Source organism: Catharus ustulatus, chromosome 3 (genome assembly GCF_009819885.2).
Source record: "Catharus ustulatus isolate bCatUst1 chromosome 3, bCatUst1.pri.v2, whole genome shotgun sequence".
Lineage (NCBI taxonomy): Eukaryota > Metazoa > Chordata > Aves > Passeriformes > Turdidae > Catharus > Catharus ustulatus.
In genome coordinates, this window is record NC_046223.1 from 20623943 (window position 1) to 20640256 (window position 16314).

General features: G+C 43.4%; 1 protein-coding gene across 1 annotated transcript; it reads left to right on the top strand.

Moving 5' to 3' along the window:
• Positions 1-283: 283 nt before the first annotated feature.
• On the top strand, positions 284-8552 carry SLC30A10 (solute carrier family 30 member 10). Its single transcript, XM_033056375.1, has 4 exons — positions 284-819; positions 1225-1308; positions 4698-4934; positions 5677-8552. Exons 1-4 carry the CDS (start codon positions 336-338, stop codon positions 6150-6152), a joined length of 1281 nt encoding a protein of 426 aa, XP_032912266.1. The 5' UTR covers positions 284-335; the 3' UTR covers positions 6153-8552.
• The last annotated feature ends 7762 nt before the right edge of the window (positions 8553-16314 follow it).

Consider the following 16314-nt stretch of genomic DNA (forward strand, 5'->3'; position numbering starts at 1 on the left):
AGTAGATGGCACTCTGTCCTTTGGTTTGGCGCTTCCGTCATCAATAAAACATCAAAAGTCCCCAATAACCGGCTCCGTCTCGGGGCGGCCGGAGCGCAGACAGGCCAGCCCTGGGGAGCCCTGCCCTGCCGCTCCCCGCGGCGCCTCTCTGTTCTCCCTGTCGCAGGTTTCGTGGATTTCGCGTGGCCCGCCGTGGCTGCCCGGGGCGGGGCGGGGCGGGGCGGTGTCCCCGGGCGGGCCGGGCCGTGCCGTGCCGGGCCAGCCGCTCTTATTGCGGAGGGAAGGAGCGAGGGCGGCGGCGCTGGAGCGATCCCGGCCGGCAGCGCACGGCCGCCATGGGGCGGTACTCGGGCAAGACGTGCCGCCTCATCTTCATGCTGGTGCTCACCGTCGGCTTCTTCGTGGCCGAGCTGGTGTCCGGCTACCTGGGCAACTCCATCGCGCTGGTGTCCGACTCCTTCAACATGCTCTCGGACCTCATCTCGCTGTGCGTGGGGCTGGCCACCGGGCGCATCGCCCGCCGCAGCCGCCGCGGTCCCCGCGCCACCTTCGGCTACGGGCGCGCCGAGGCGGTGGGAGCGCTCAGCAACGCCGTGTTCCTCACCGCCCTCTGCTTCACCATCCTCGTGGACTCCGTCCTGCGCCTCGCCCGGCCCGAGCCCATCGATGACGCCCAGCTGGTGCTCATCGTCGGCACCCTCGGCCTCGCCGTCAACATCGTGGGGCTCCTCGTCTTCCAGGACTGGGGCTCCTGCTGCCGCGGGCGGCGGCGCTCCCCCGCTGCTCCCGCGGCCCCGGACAGCGAGGAGGATGAAGCAGGTGCCTTTCGGCTGCGCTTCGCCTTCCCCCTCGTGTCCCGCATCTCTCCCCACCCCTCCCTCCTTCCAGCATCCCTGCGTCCCTCTCGTTTTCCCCTGGGACCCGCCGAGCTGTTGGCCCGATGCTCCGGGCCCTTTCAGAGCCCCAAGCCCCCGGAGGGTCTCACTCAGCTCTCTCAGCATCCCCGCCTCTCTCACCTTGTACTTTAGCCCGGGCTCTGGGTGTCCCCTCGGGATGGGGGAAGGAGGCGTTGCCTGGTGAGCTGCATGGGAAATGTTTTGGCTTGTTTTTGTTGTTTTTGTTTTTTCTTCTTGTCATCTTTGAAGTGAGTTGGTTTTGAGAAGGTTGATGTTTTTTCTGTTTGTAGAACTTATACACAACACAGCGTTTCTTCTTTGAATGCAGGTGATTCACCAAATGACCAAAAGAGCCCTGAAGGGGGGTCTGAGAAGAAAAAAGAGAAAAAGTCTGAAGCTTTGAACATCAGAGGTATGGCATAGGAGTATACTGCTAATTTTAAATTAACTTCAAACACTTTATGGTTTCTATTTTACATTTTCAGACACACCCACAAATATCAGTAAGAAAGGGAGGAGAAGTGAGAAGTCCAGGACTCTTCTACGTAATTGGATCCAGTTATCTCTAGCAGAAAGTCTTTGATTGTATGGAATAGCATAAGTAGTAACAAAATAGTATCATGCTGACTTGATTTTGAGTATGCTTTCGTTTTGATTTTTGATCTTAGAAGAGTGCAGCTGGGCATTTGGAAAGGACACAGACCCTGTTGCACTAAGCTCAAGTCATTAGAGGCTTTACAGGAAGGTATCACAGGCACATCTTTGCAATTTTCAACCCTAAAATGCTTTTGGGCAGAAAACAAGCTCTTCTAAATCCCTAGGTTGACAATGTTTTGTTGTTAGCATAAGGAAGAGAGCTCTGAAACTGGTGCTTCAGCATGGTGTTTTTGCATGTGTGAACCCCTTCCTGTGAGAGTGTGTGACAGGATCAGCCCCTTCCTATGTTGTAATTTGGCAGATCTGTGGAGTGAAACATAGAGCTACTCCTAGGAATAAATTACCCATGTATCTCTCCCTGTCTGTGTAGGTGTTTTGATGCATGCATGTTTATGTGCCTACTCCGAGCAGAGCTAAAAGCAAATCTCTTTAAGGATATGAAATACTGTCCCCAACGAAAGGACTGTCAGAAACCTCAATCAGAACAGTAGTTTCAGGTTTCTCTTGGTCACCAATAGCAGCTGATATTCACCCAAGGTTGTGTGAGTTTGCTTTGCATGAATTCAGTTGAGAGGTCAATGTGGCAGTCAGGCGCTTGGGTTTGCTGTTCTTTTTTTTTTTTGTTTGGTTTGGGTTATTTTTTTTGTGTGTATGTGTGTCTTTCAAAAGTGTTTGCAGAGCTACACAAATGCGTCTGTAAGGGAAGATACTGTGGAAAATCAAACCATGTGCTAGAGCCACAACACTTGCTTGAATGTCTAAAAGTTGGTGGCACTGGATATTTTGGCATTATAGTGGTAGGAATATTGGATCAAGATAAGCAAACTGTCACACTCAGGGATGAAGGAAAGAAGGGTAAGGAACCAATTACTTTAGAGAAGGCCTTGCTTGCCTGAACCCACAGTGCTTAGGTATAAAGATGCTGGAAACCTTCAAAAAATATCTGAAGGATAAGGAATTTTGTGACAGTTATTTTAAGATACATGTCTTCTTTGATTTTAAAAAGAAATTTTAAGTGTTACTTTAGTATGTCACCTTTGCAAAATCTATTTTTATTGTCTATAAATATTCCTTGCTTCTGTAGTCATAAAGATATGTGTCTTCAAAATTCTGATTCCATCCATACTTTTCCTGTTAAGTTACAAGCGAACTTAAATTAGCTAACTAACAAGTTAATTCATAGTCACTTGGCAAAAAAATTTTTTGCTATGGAACTAGAGCCTTCCTGAAAAACATGGTTGGACAAAATGGATTGGCAGAGGAATGGCTTCCTTGATTTAATAACTGGTAGGAACAGGAATCCATGGGTTCTGTCTGGCAGGATTAATTATTGTAGTGTGAAATTATTATGCTTGAGCATATGCAGAGTAGTTCAGTTAAACTGGGGAATGCAAGCTGTTGGAAACTGCTACCTATGATAGCAGTAGTACCATACTGACTTCATTTAGCAAAAATTCATTTTTCCTTCCAGCTTATAATCATAGCTTTTGGGATTTAATAGGGAAATGGATACATTTCTGTTTGAGCCCTAATTCTGTGATGCATTTCCAGGATGTACGTATTAATGATGCTAAGAATGTAAAATAAACGTTTTCTCAAATTCTCTATTCTCTATTACTAATTCATCAAAATTCTGACATAGTTAGGTTTTTTTCCTTAACTCTAAAGGAGGCTTTCTGAAACATTTTCCTGTTCTTTATAAGCTGTGCTCTCTTAGTTGCCTGGGCAATGCAACTGCATCCTGCCTGTCTCTCTTGTTAGTGCAACAGCTGATAGCCTGTGCTGAATCAGGACTATTTGTGAATGAAAGGGAAACACTGCAACACTGTAAGGAGGAGTAAAACCCCGTGGTAGTCTGCCAAATGGGGCAGAACATGCCTGACTCCAGCAGAAAGAGCTGGACTCACCAGGAGTTTGTGCTTTATCTGACCCAAGTGATTTGGAGGAACTCCAGAGGTTGTGGACTTCATTTCTCACACAGATCAAGGTGCATGGCAAGAAACAGCAGCATGGGCAGAGTTCTAGGGCTAATCCAGTATCTAACATCAAAACTCTTGACTGTGTTGTTAGTGAGTTTTGGGGGAGCCTTTAACAGCTTCTCACTAGAAAGTGTATGTGATAGGGTTGTTAAAGAGAGATGGTTCATTTTCTTCTCTCACAGCCCCCAAACAAAAAAAAATGGATGAAGAAATTTACTTCATATAGAGAGAGATGTTCTGAGTTCAGACGTGGGTTGGAATAAAGTCTGGGTCTGGACAGTAAAAACTAACAAAACTGGAGTTTGAGCAGTGATGGGAAGAGGGAAGTTTATGTTAGGTAGTAAAAAAAAGAAGGAAAAGGCACTTCTTGGATTATTGTAACTCTATGGCAGGAAGACTGCTTTGGTCACTGCAGTTTAAAGAGCAGCTAAATATGTTACTATAAGTATGTTACCTGTTTTGTTTTTTTACCTTTTGTACAAAACCATCTTTAAGATGTAAAAAGAGGCGCCCAGCATTCCTCTCAGAGTAGTCTAGGCACTAAACCACGTGACTGACTCTAGAACCGGATTCTGATTTTTGGCAGGTCTGAAGGCTAGCAATATTGATGGAATAAGCTTTAATATGACTGGTAATCAAGTTTGAACTAAAAATTGGAGTCTGGGGGTATTTGGAGCCAGCTTGGATTTCGCTTAGGCAATTTTTCAGATTTCAGCAGTCACAGAAACTGGTGGGGGAAGGTAACTGCTCCTGGGGGTGGTCTGCAGCTCTCAACTTCCAGGGTAGAATGGATAGATTTAGTCATCAATTTTTAATTTAGCATGCCAGGATCTGTTAATAATCTTCATGCAATTAAGCAAGCACATTTTGTGTTACCATGGCATTGCAGTTGGACAGCAGTTGTTAGCATACCCTACATGCTTAATAATGCATCCCACTCACACAGCAGTGCTTCAGAGTCAGTATTTCCCTTGCTGTTTTTTTTCCAAAAGCTACTATTGAAGACTTTGGTTATGAAATTAATGGCTGGAATATTGCATTCTTCATGTCAACTGGAACATATTTGAAAAACTCAGTATTACTCCTCCCCCTAGGAGAAAAACCAAAACAAATTAAAAAAACCCCAACCCTGCCCCACTAATGGAAATTGTGCTGTTTGTTCCAGGTGTTCTTTTGCATGTTATGGGAGATGCACTTGGGTCTGTGGTCGTGGTAGTTACTGCTACAATCTTCTATGTACGTCCTCTGGGGGATGCTCCGTGTAATTGGCAGTGCTACATCGATCCAAGCCTGACAATAGTTATGGTGTTCATCATCTTGTCTTCTGCATTCCCACTTATAAAGGAGACCTCAACTATTCTGTTGCAGATGGTCCCCAAAGGTGTTAATATGCAACTACTGAGTAAGTCAAATTTGTTGTTGAAATGCTGTAAATTTTAATGGCGTGTTTCAATGCATATGTTATTTGTAGAATTATATGTTTGGATTATTTACTCACAATAGCTCTAAATTCTCAAGAACTGTGAGAAATAATCACATGCCTGTGTCCTAGCAACATGACTCAAATCTCTCTGGATTAGTTAAAGCATGCATTTTGAGAATGTGGTACTCCAACAATACATCAAACGTACCAGGTCTTGAGCTGTTAATGCTTTGTGTGGGTTATTTGTGAAAGAAACAACTTGGAGTTCCAATCTTTTCCAACCATGCAGTGGCTGTTTCAGAAAAGCTTCCAAAACATTTTAGAAATTTCCATTAAGGTTGGTTAACGTTGGAGCTCTTAGGTGCTGCTCACACTGGTTAATTGTGGAGTAGCCCTGGGTATTTCTGGAATTCCCTCATCCTCAGGGCTTAAGGAAACCAGGAGGTGTGGGGTCTTGATGGGGAAAGTGATGCTTCCCTGTGAACAGCTGGTAAATTGCCATTAGGGAGCCTGAGGGATGGGTGAATCCAAAAGGAAGGGTGCCATGCTCATCACCTGGAGGCTGAACTGGAGGCAGCTGGGAGTAGGCACGTTATATCAAATATATCTCTTCTAAAATGATAGTTTTGACACGGCTGCTTTTGGATAGGGTGCCTAGTGAGACAGCTGATAATTAGCCAGTGCACCAAAGCCCCTAATACCTTTCCCCCATGTCTTCCAGCTGACAGACTAGCCCGTGTACCAGGGGTTAGCAGCCTCCACGAGGTGCACGTCTGGGAGCTTGCAAGCGGGAAGAACATTGCCACTCTTCACGTCAAGTGCCAAACCCCTTCCGACTACCAAGACGCTGCTTACAAAATCCGGAAGATTTTCCATGAGGCAGGAGTCCATTCTGTGACCATCCAGCCCGAGTATGCTGACCACAAGACCTTGCATCCCCTGTGCAGCTCACCCTGCATCTCCAAAGCCTGTGACTCCCAGCTGTGCTGCAGCCAGAGGGAGCCCCCCCGGGCTGAAACGAATGGCTACAGGGAGAAGAGTGGGAGCTCCCCCTCTGCACTGCACAGAGACAATGGCTCAAGGAGCAGTGACGTTGAAATCTCTATGGAGGACCCAGTGGCAGAGGAGAGTGTGAAAAACGTGAAAAATTGTGACGTGTCTGATGACAAATCACAGTCGGGTAGTACGAGATTTTAGGCAATTCTCTCTGCTCTGTGTCACGCTCTCATGGAGCAAGCACGTCCTGGCTGGGAAGGGGGGCATCCGTGGTTGTAGCTGAAGTTGGTGAGGCAAAAAGGTTTCTGTGCTTTAGCTGTAAACCAAAATACACCTAAAACCCCCTTGTACCTGAAATAAGGATTAAGATTTCCATCAAGGCTGTTGGATTCATGTGATTTTTTGTGATGCAGCCTTACCCAGTTCCTTGCCAAACTAAGGCTGAATTCCTACTGTTAGAGTGGATGGGGTGTGTTTCTCTCTGTCTGCACTGATGTTTGCAGTTCATGGCCTGCAGCACTGGGAAAGAACCTCTGGCCTTTCCTGCTGGAATGAGCTGTTTCTTTGAAAGCCCTGTGGCCAGTTAATGATTGTACTGGGCTGAAGTACTGTATATTTATAAAGGACTTCAGTAGAGATGCTTTACTGATCCCTAAACCCCATTTTTGCATGGACAGTTCATTTTTAACAGTGACAATTCTGGCCAGTGGAGTTTGTGAATGAAATTAAGAGTGTCTAAGGGGAAGAACTCAGGAATCTTGACTTGTTTTATTTTCTTGATTGACCCCTACATTTAGGGACAGAAGCTGGTCTTGCTCCAGGTAATACTGGAGTCCCAGCCTAATCACAGATGAGCGTGCTGAGGAATAGACTGCTTGTCGTGAAACAAACCAGTACCTATGAGCATTGTCTGTACTGATTCTAGCAAATGGAAATGCAGGCAGTCATCCAATTAACTTTTATGTTTTTCACTGTTGTGATTGTACAACTAAGTCTTTTAAAATTCTTCTTATCCTTCTCCTGACAACACGAGTTCCAAGAGCCATGGTCTGTTTCATCATTGTGCAGGATGATTGTATTATCATTAACACTGAGTCTGTCATTATTCATGCTGAATAAATAAGCTAATGTGTTTATTATGAACAGTTGAAATTCTATTATTAGGCATAATTTAATATTGTATTAATTAAGGAAGCACCTTTAAAGCCTTGTATGCAGTATTACCACTTACAGGGAGCTTTAAAAAATTAAACCAGGAAATTTTTCCTGGTTTATTCTCAATAATTTCTTGTTGACTGGTTTTAAAGGTCTCGATGCCTTGAACCCTACCCTGTGCCCTGGCCCTCCTCCCCCTGCCCAAAGGTGCATTTCAAAGTGTATTTAGTGAAGCAGTTTACTATCTTTTTGCTGCTTGCTCTTTCTGAAGGTATGCAAAGGTGCTCTAAGGAAAACAAGGTGATGTGCCCTGTCACCAGTGCTGGATTTCAGCCAGGTGTGTTCCACAGGTTTCTGGGAGGGGAAACCCACTACTCAATCCACACTGAGTCTAGGGCTTGGTCTCCTCGGCTGTGCAGATCAGATCCAGAAGATTCCAAATATATTTTGCTGTCAAAAGCAGCCTTTCACTGGTCTGTGTGGCCTGGACAGGCTATTTTATCCATTTATTCACAGGGACACCTTTGTAAAATAGTGGTGTTTTTACCTCAGTGACACCTTAACAGAAAGGGCAAATTGATTTCCAGCCTGGGCTGGGAAAATACCAGGATCTCCTTGTAAGGATGGCTTAAAAGCAGCCAACTCCTTATTAATAAAGGTGATTGCAATAATTCAATGAGTATTAAAACACACAGCAGGGTATTTTGCTGCTTGAAATGTAGTATTTACTGAAGTGGTGATTTCAGTCTAAATAGCCAATTTCTAGAATTATAATTCCCCCTTTTAGACAGACTTTTTTATGAATTAAAATATTTTATACTGTTTCATTGTAAGCTTGTATCATACAAATTAACCTATTTGTTAATATAATTAAGAGCTTGATCCTCCAACCTCTTTGATTCCACTGGCAGTAGCAGGATCTTGCTTGGCAGTTACTGCATGAGTTAATGTAAATCAGGAAACATTGTAAGAATTGCTCTGTCTTTTAAAAGCATGTGCCATGAAGTAAGACAGCCCTTTCTTCTGTTCTTTTTTCCTCCTCCCCCTCTTTTTGTCTGTGATGATGCTTTGATGTAAATAACAAATATATTTATTGTGTTTTTGAGAACTGGAATAGAAATCTCTTAAAATAACAACAAAGTAGATGGGAGAATTTTCTTCCCGGATATTCTTTAAAACAAGCATCCTTTTATAATTTGTATCTTAAATCAGGTAATTTGGTGTATATATATATGTATATATATACATATTTTTTTTAAATGGTTGAAAGCTGGAATGTCAGTATGTACTCTGGAATTAGAGAAAACTAGTATGTGTGATGTTGGGGCATATGTCAAAATGCACAGTTTTTATTCTTCAAGTGTTAAAACCATGGCTATGTATTTTTAAAAACTTTTAAAAGTGTTGTAACCTGAAAATACAATGAAATAACATCCTTAAACTTTATTTTCTCTTGTCTGGTTGAATGTACTGTAACTGCTACCTGTGAATAAATGGAAAAATACCAGGGATTATAGAAATCTTCATACCTAGAAAACAAAGAGATTTAAAATTTGTTTTATTACTTAAGCAAGCAAAACAAAGCCATGTTATTTACAAAATAAACCTTGTGGGGTTTTTTTTGTGTTGGAACTTCCAGGGTATTCAGCTAAGGTTTTTGACCAACATCTTTGCCTTCCTTTGAGTAACAAAATATTTTTCTCCTGTACTGTGTGTCCCCTCTCTACTTCTGTGGGAGACTTCCAATCCGTGTGTATTGGCCTATTTCCCTTCAGTTCTTGCAGTTCAGCTCTTATCCATGGGCACTTGTTCTAAATCCAGTTTTGTAGACTATTGCACTGTCATAAAAGCTGTGTTCTGGCCTCTTTAGCCAAGTTTCTTGTTTCCCTCCCTGTCAAATGCAGGTTGATTGTGCTGCTCTGTCCCCTTGAAGCACTGCCTTTTGATTGTCTCTCCTGGTTTTTAGGTTCTCTTGTAGTGGTTGTCCCTTCTGTCCATTGCTGCTGGTGGCAAAGGAGATCTGCTTAAATTATGTGTGACTTCTAACTGGTTGTCCAGCTCCTGTGGATGTGATCCACAGCCTGTTGTACATGTGACTTAGTAGGATGATGATGAAATCAGATCATTCTGCAGTAAAAGTGAAACCTGGAATAACATGGCACTGAAAGCAAAAGCAATTTACTGGCCTTCATCAGTTGTGTGCCTTTTTTTAAAGGGAATCAATTCTTTGTCACCTTTTCATACCTGCCAAAAGTGCCAATTTGATTGTTAGTTTTTTTCTTCTGAAACTCTCTAAATGCAAGTGTTGCCTTTGTTCTTCATTATAAAGAAAACTGCCACTATTTTCAGGAATATTGCCTTTGTTTTGCCAGTTTTCAGTTGACTTCTTTTTCCTTCTTTATAATACCTACCTTTCCTTCTTTGTAATACCTACTTTGACTCATAGTGCTAGTGTATTTTTTTCCTCTTAATGTTTTTCCTCATTGCCTCTTCAATAAAAGCAGGATGGTTTTGATAGCCTGGTCATGGTGATCTACCAACAACACAGTTTAAAAATACCTTTTTATGCACTGGTTTAATTTTTGCACTCCATTCTATTAAAATACACCCACTTTTGGTTACCGTTGCAGGCCACTTTTTGACCTTTCTTTTTTGCTATTCTTTCCCTTTCTCATTCCTGATTATAATGCTTCCTGTCCTGAATGCTCCCTTTTATTCTGAACTTTGAAGGGAGTGTGCTGGGACCTGGATTTTTCCCAAAGAGAAGTTCTACCCAAGCTCTAAGGATGGCTTCATGCGAGCTACTCCAAAGACTATTTTGTGTCCTGTGGTCTGTGTAGAAGTGTTATCTAAGAAGCCATCCTGAGATATGAGCACATCTGTTTATGTACAATTAAATTCTTTATTAAGACTACCTGAACCAACTTCTTAAGAAAGGTGGATTTCTAAACCTGGGAAGGTGTAATGAAGTCAGGAACGTTCGTTGGTCGTTCATTAACATCTTGGGAGAAAGCTTGGTAAAAGATAATTCAAAAGCTATGAACATTCCTATAAGTTCTGCTATTTACCTTGCTGTACAGTGGAAGCACTTTCTATGTTAAATACTTTATTTGAACAGTGATACCTTGATGTGAGGGTGTCCCTGTATAAGATTGTTACATTTATGGAGCTGTGTTGCTTACAAGTTTCCTCCAATTTTTCTGTTCCTTATGTGATTTAATGTGCAAAGTGTAATTTCTATGATTTCTGAATCCCACTGTGGTTTTGTTAACCATTAGTGAGAAATCACCTAAGGTTTTACATACAGCTATATTTTTATCAAAATGAAGTTTGAATGTCTTGTAAATAAAGTGTATTTTTAAATAAAATTTTGTTCTGAGCTTGTTGTATGCTAGCAATAGGGAGCTTGCGGTCTCTGGATAATTTTAAGACTTTTGTATGAGTGAAATTTGTTCTCATCCTGTGAGAGAGTTAATGTGGCAAATTTTTCATGTATTTTGAAGAAAAAGGGATCAACACTCAAAAGCTTTTCTTCTGCAAGCAGTCTTGCATTTTGCTTCATGGAGAAAGTTGAACATGTAGTGATTCTCACTCCTGGGTATCATGACCTGAGTGTATGGGCTAGAAAAGGGATGAGGTCTCACACTACAAGTTTAGATGATGTTTTTGGAGCAGCAATCCTGGAGGTGCCCTCATATGTTCCTCTCTCATCAGTATCAGGTACCTGCCACCTGGTCCCTACCCTGTTGTGCCCAACTCTCCAGTTGTTCATGTCCCTGCTCATTTAGTTAACAATAATCAATAAGGAGGTAGTGGTTATTGTGCTTGGATTTTTTTTTTTTATTTTCTTCTTTGAGTCTATGGCAGATACTGCATAAATGCTCCATGAGAAACTCAACTCAGTTCACGTTTGGCCAGTCTGTTGCCTGTGCTTTTGTGTGTGGTTGGTGTTACTCAGATTGTAGATGATGGACGGATAGTGATTTGGAAGAGAGAACAGAAAAATTTTTAAAGCAATTCCTGACCAAATTGAAATTAGACATAGATTCATAGAATGTTAAGGGGAATGGACCTTAAGCATTACTTAGTCCTACCCCTCCTGCCATGTGTGAGGATACCTCCCACTAAACCAGGTTGCTCAAGGCTTTACCTAACCCAGTCTTGAACTCCAGCGTTGGGGCATCCACAAACTCCCTGGGTAATCTGTTCTAGTGCCTAAACACTCTCACAGTAAAGAATTTCTTCCTAATGTCTAACCTAAATACCCTCTTTCAATTTGTACCCATTATTCCTTCTCCTACCACTGCAGGTCCTACGGAAGAGTCCCCAGCTTCCCTGTAGCCCCACTTCAGATACTAGAAGGCTGCTATGAGGTCTCTCCACAACCTTCTCTTCTCCATGATGAACAGCCCCAGCATTCTCAGCCTGTCTTCCTAGGCAAGGTGGTCCAGTTCTCCTATCAACTTTGTGGCCTCCTCAGAGTTGCTCCAACAGCTCCTTGTCCTTCATTGTGCTGGGGTCCCCAGAGCTGGATGCAGCACTGCAGGTGGGGTCTCACCAGAGCAGAGGGGTAGAATCATCCCCTTTGACCTGCTGTTCACACCGCTTTGGATGCAGTCCAGGATCTCTTTTGATTTCTGGGCGGCAGGCACACATTGCCAGTTGTTGAATTTTTTATCCACCATCACCTCCAAGTCTTTCTCTACGTGGCTGCACTCAACTACTTCTCTACCCAAACTCTGGGTGTGTCTGGGATTGCCATGACTCAGGGGTAGGACCTTGTATAGGAACAGTTTCCCTGCTGTGCAAACTGACGTAAGGCACTTGAAATGTCAAGACTTCTCTACATAGAGCCCCTCATTTTATATCTTGATCCTTTTGGAGCAGAAGATGTTTTTCCACCTTAGAGGGCAGCTACTGTTTTGGTACTTTTGTACTCTCCAAGAAGCCACAGAAATAGGAGGAGTTTGGCATGGATATGGTGGATTGTGTTTTTTAAAACAGCTTCTAAAAAAAGATCCACAATCTGTATAGCTAGTTAGGCATTCAATATTAATTTATGCAAAATGCATATGCATTCAAGTTATATATTTGCAATTACAGTTTGTTGTTTTTCCAAATGTGTGGTTTTAAACCTACACCTTTCTGCATGGACATTTTAGGTGGCTGCATGGGTGCCATTGGTTTTTTAATGTGTGTGAATATATACATGCACACACATATATATATTTGTGTGTCTGAATATGTATAACAATACATATGTATCTATTAATATTTTAAAATGGTAACTGAAGAGCAGTGTAGGATTCTGGAAATATGTAAATGTTTACTATAGATAAAGTGGACACTGTGGTAAGTGATTGGGATGCAGAAGGCATTTTCCCTATGAGCACTGTGTTTCCAAACTGCTTACAGAGGAACTATGATTTAATTTTTTTTCCCTTGGGCTTTTAACACAGGAAACTCTGAGGCAAAACCAAATTTGAGGAATGCTCTGACCCAGGTTGTATTTTCTGAGTTAGTGTTCCTGGCTGAGGAAGTAGATTTTTTTTTTCCTCATTCTTTGCAGATGGGATTTGATTTCTGACAGCAGCAGTGTCCCATGGGAGTGGATTACAGGGCGTGATGTGTTTAACTCCTTTGTCAGCCTGGAGGGACACACCCTGGGGCAGCTTTTAGCCACGAGGATGCTCTGACAGACCTCAGGAAAGTGGGATGGAGTGGCTAAATGGGAGAGCTGCAAATTGCTGTGGGATCGAGCAGCCAGTGGGATCAGGCCAGCCAAATGGGTGCATGTCTATCTGCTGAAGGAAGGCACTTTCTGATCTGGTGGAAATCTTGTTCTGATCCAAAGCTGTAGTAAGAAGTGAGGGAATGGCAGTGATCACAAATGGGGGATGAAGGGTCAGGTAAATTCTCTGGCAAATTTAGAATATATTTGGGGAGCAGTTAGTGAATCTTCCAGTTAGGATAAGGTGGAGTTTCAGTAAAATAGAGTAGGAAATGCGCAATGAAATGCTAATGGAAGTTAATGAGGTATTCATCAGGGATGAGTAAGCCTGTATTTCTTAAAAGACCCAAGCTTTGCCCTCTGATTCAAATATGGAATTTATTGTTGAGTCCTGGTCATGTTTTACAGGCAGAGAGTTATTTTGCTATAAAATGGTTGCTGGAAAAGCATAATTGCAATGCTTACCATCAGCTCTCTAGAGACCCACTGGAAGTTTGTGGTTGAACTTGTCTCTGCTGAAGTGACATTGGCTGTCTGATGAAAGAAGCACATATCTTGGTCAATAGAGATATCAGGCATTTGAACAGCCATGAATTGTTATCAACTACTTGTATAATAGTCCATTGTACCTGGGGACATGCCCAGGCACAGACAGCAGCCGGCACACAAAAAGCTTGTATCTATGCTAGGGAGGTACTCCAGGAGAGGGCAGCTTCCTGCTGAGAGCCAGCTCAGATTAAGTCCTTGACTCTGGACTGTGCCAGGGAAGGGCTGGGAGAGCAACTGGCATGGGCTGGGAAATGCCTGAACACCTTACAAATACAGATGATCATGCTTCATTCCCAGTTCAGTCTCCACTCTGTTTTGCAAGGTAGCAGAAGCTGCTGGTAGAAAAGGAGATGAGGCTGCTGGTGGTTTCTTGGGCTCTAGGGTGGAGGGGATTCCTGTCTTTCCTCTGCATCGGTGCACAGGGCAAGCTGGGTGGGGCCAGGCTGCCCTGATGCTGCAGAAGTGCAGTCAGCAGATAACACTATCACCCCAGCTACTTGCATGGCTCTGGAAATGAAAGGCGCAAGGCAAGTGGCACGTTCGATATGGCACTGCCCTTTGCTTTACCTTCTTCCAGTCCTAGCACATTCTGAGTTTGTTTTTCTCAATCTTCACCCATCTTTAATAAAGCTCTGTGTCTGTTTAACCATACATTGCTGATCACCTTGTGGTGAGGAGGTGGAAACAAAATAATGGTAAGAGGCTTCAGGGTACATGTGGGGAAATAACCCAGTGATGACTTCATACAAGTCATTGACATGACACAGTAGGTCCACAGCCTAGAGTACAGAAAATTTTGCAAATAAAAGATTGCATAATTCAAGAGTTAGAAACCAACCCTATTTCTAAATAAACACCTTAAAAATCAGTCTTGTAAAAAAGATCTGATGTGGATGAGCTGATCCCCCAAGCTATAAACCAGGAAGTACAACAGGCAGTGGGAAATCAGCACAGTGAATGCCATGACACCTTGCAGAGCAGCATTGTCTTTAATTAGCTGTTTCTTTTTAGAGTTCCCATATGAAGTAGGGATGGTAGCCTTTCTGCACACCTCAGTTTCCTCTGCCCAAACTGGTCACAGAAAGTGAATTTTATGGCTGGGCTTTAAGTGTCCAGCAGTGTGCAGGCTCTACACTGTGACAAAACAGCAGCACAGTACTTGCAGCAATTTGTGCTGGTCGATGCACGCTTCAAACAATTTCCCCCAAATGATTTTGGTGACACTGCCATCTGGGAAACACCTTCCTACTCATGAACATCTCTGATGTGGAATTTCTAGGAGTGTAAGTGGGTGTTCAGTGAGCCCCCATATTGCCTGGGTGTAGCTTGATAACCCATGAGAGGGGGAGAGAATCAGGGCCCCCAAGGGCTTTGCGAGGTGCTCAGAGCAGCTGCTCCCCAGCCCTCCCTGGGCAGGAAGAGGCTTCTCCCCACAGCCATGCCAGCTTTGGGGGAGAACACCTGTGCTGGAGCATCTGCTCCACACATCTGTGCCTGTGCTGTGGCAAAGGGATGCTGTGCATCCCCCAGGACAAACTGGGGATGGGGAAGGATCAGCTGTTGATGGGGGAGGATTTGCTGAGGCTTTCGGAGAGGGAAGAGTGGGATCCTGGGGAGCTCCCTCAGCGGCTCCCACAAATCCTCTTCTCTGAGTGCTACCTGTGCTTTCCAGCATAGTTTCTGAGGCCATCTAGACAGACATGTAGGCATCTTTCTGCCTCTTACTCCTGATGCATTTTACTTCAAGGGAAGTGGCTTACTTGAAAATATATTGAGGCTTTTTCACAATTTCCCTTGATTCCCATTGTCTCCAGACATGTTTTTTTTTTTTTTACATTTGTTTGTAGTAGCTTCTCTTTACCTCTGCCCTTTATTATGTGAAACATGAAATCTGATCTTAACCAGCCAGCTCCTTACATTCACAATGACAGCAAGTCCAGCTACCCCTAAAAGTAACACCGGCACAACTTTTATGCTAATATGCTGCCACTGTGTGTGTGAAAAGAAAGAAAAAAACAAAAGCAGAGATTCCAAGGTGTAGTTCTCCTAAGAGCTATGAAATTCTACAAATGATGAAATGCTACCTCCTGGTTATAAGGCAAGGTATTCCTCCTCCAAGAAGGAAACAGATGTTTTCGGGTTAGTGAAAGCTATTTCCAAAACCTGCCTGTGGCAGACTGAGCATCAAAGTCCTTGTGCTTCTTGGCCAGCCCAAGAAGGAAGGGATTTGGCTCCTGATGCAGGAATATAGGAGCAAGCTATCTGCTGGTGGAAGCAAGCAGAAGGGTGTTGGTTAGAAGGAAGTTCTGGCCATTTTCACCATCTAAAATCTGTCCCTGTGCTCTGCTCTTTTCCACATGGCAGGGAACTGGGCTGCCAGCACAGCAAGGAGGGATTACACAACGACTCAGCTGTCACCTTAAAGGGGTAAAAATTTATTTTTCTGGGGATCTCCAGGGACCATGGAGCAGCAAGGCAATCACTCCCTACTCCTGCAGGTTCCTGTCTATATATATGCATATTATTTCTGGCAGATGTCAAAGGCTTCTGCAAATTATTTTATATTATTTTATATTTGCAATCCCCTACTCACTCTTACATTAAGTTTCCTTCTGAAAGACAAACACTGTCTCTCCAAGGACTTTGTGTCCTGGCCAAAGAATAATCATGTGAAGCAGCAGCAATGGGAGGCTGAGGGGAACAAAGAGGAGCCTGGCTCACAGAGCTCTTTCAAAGTAGTTGTTCACTTGGCCAAAGAGTTCGGCAGCGTGCCTGTGCCTTCTTTGAATCCAGCATCTCTGTCCAGCCCCATGCCTGTGCTGCGTGGGCCAGGGTAACCTTCTTCATACAGGACACACACAAAGCAAAAATCCTTTTGTCAAATGTGGCTTCAGGACAGGGATCCTTAAGGAAGAGCTGTATGGAGTC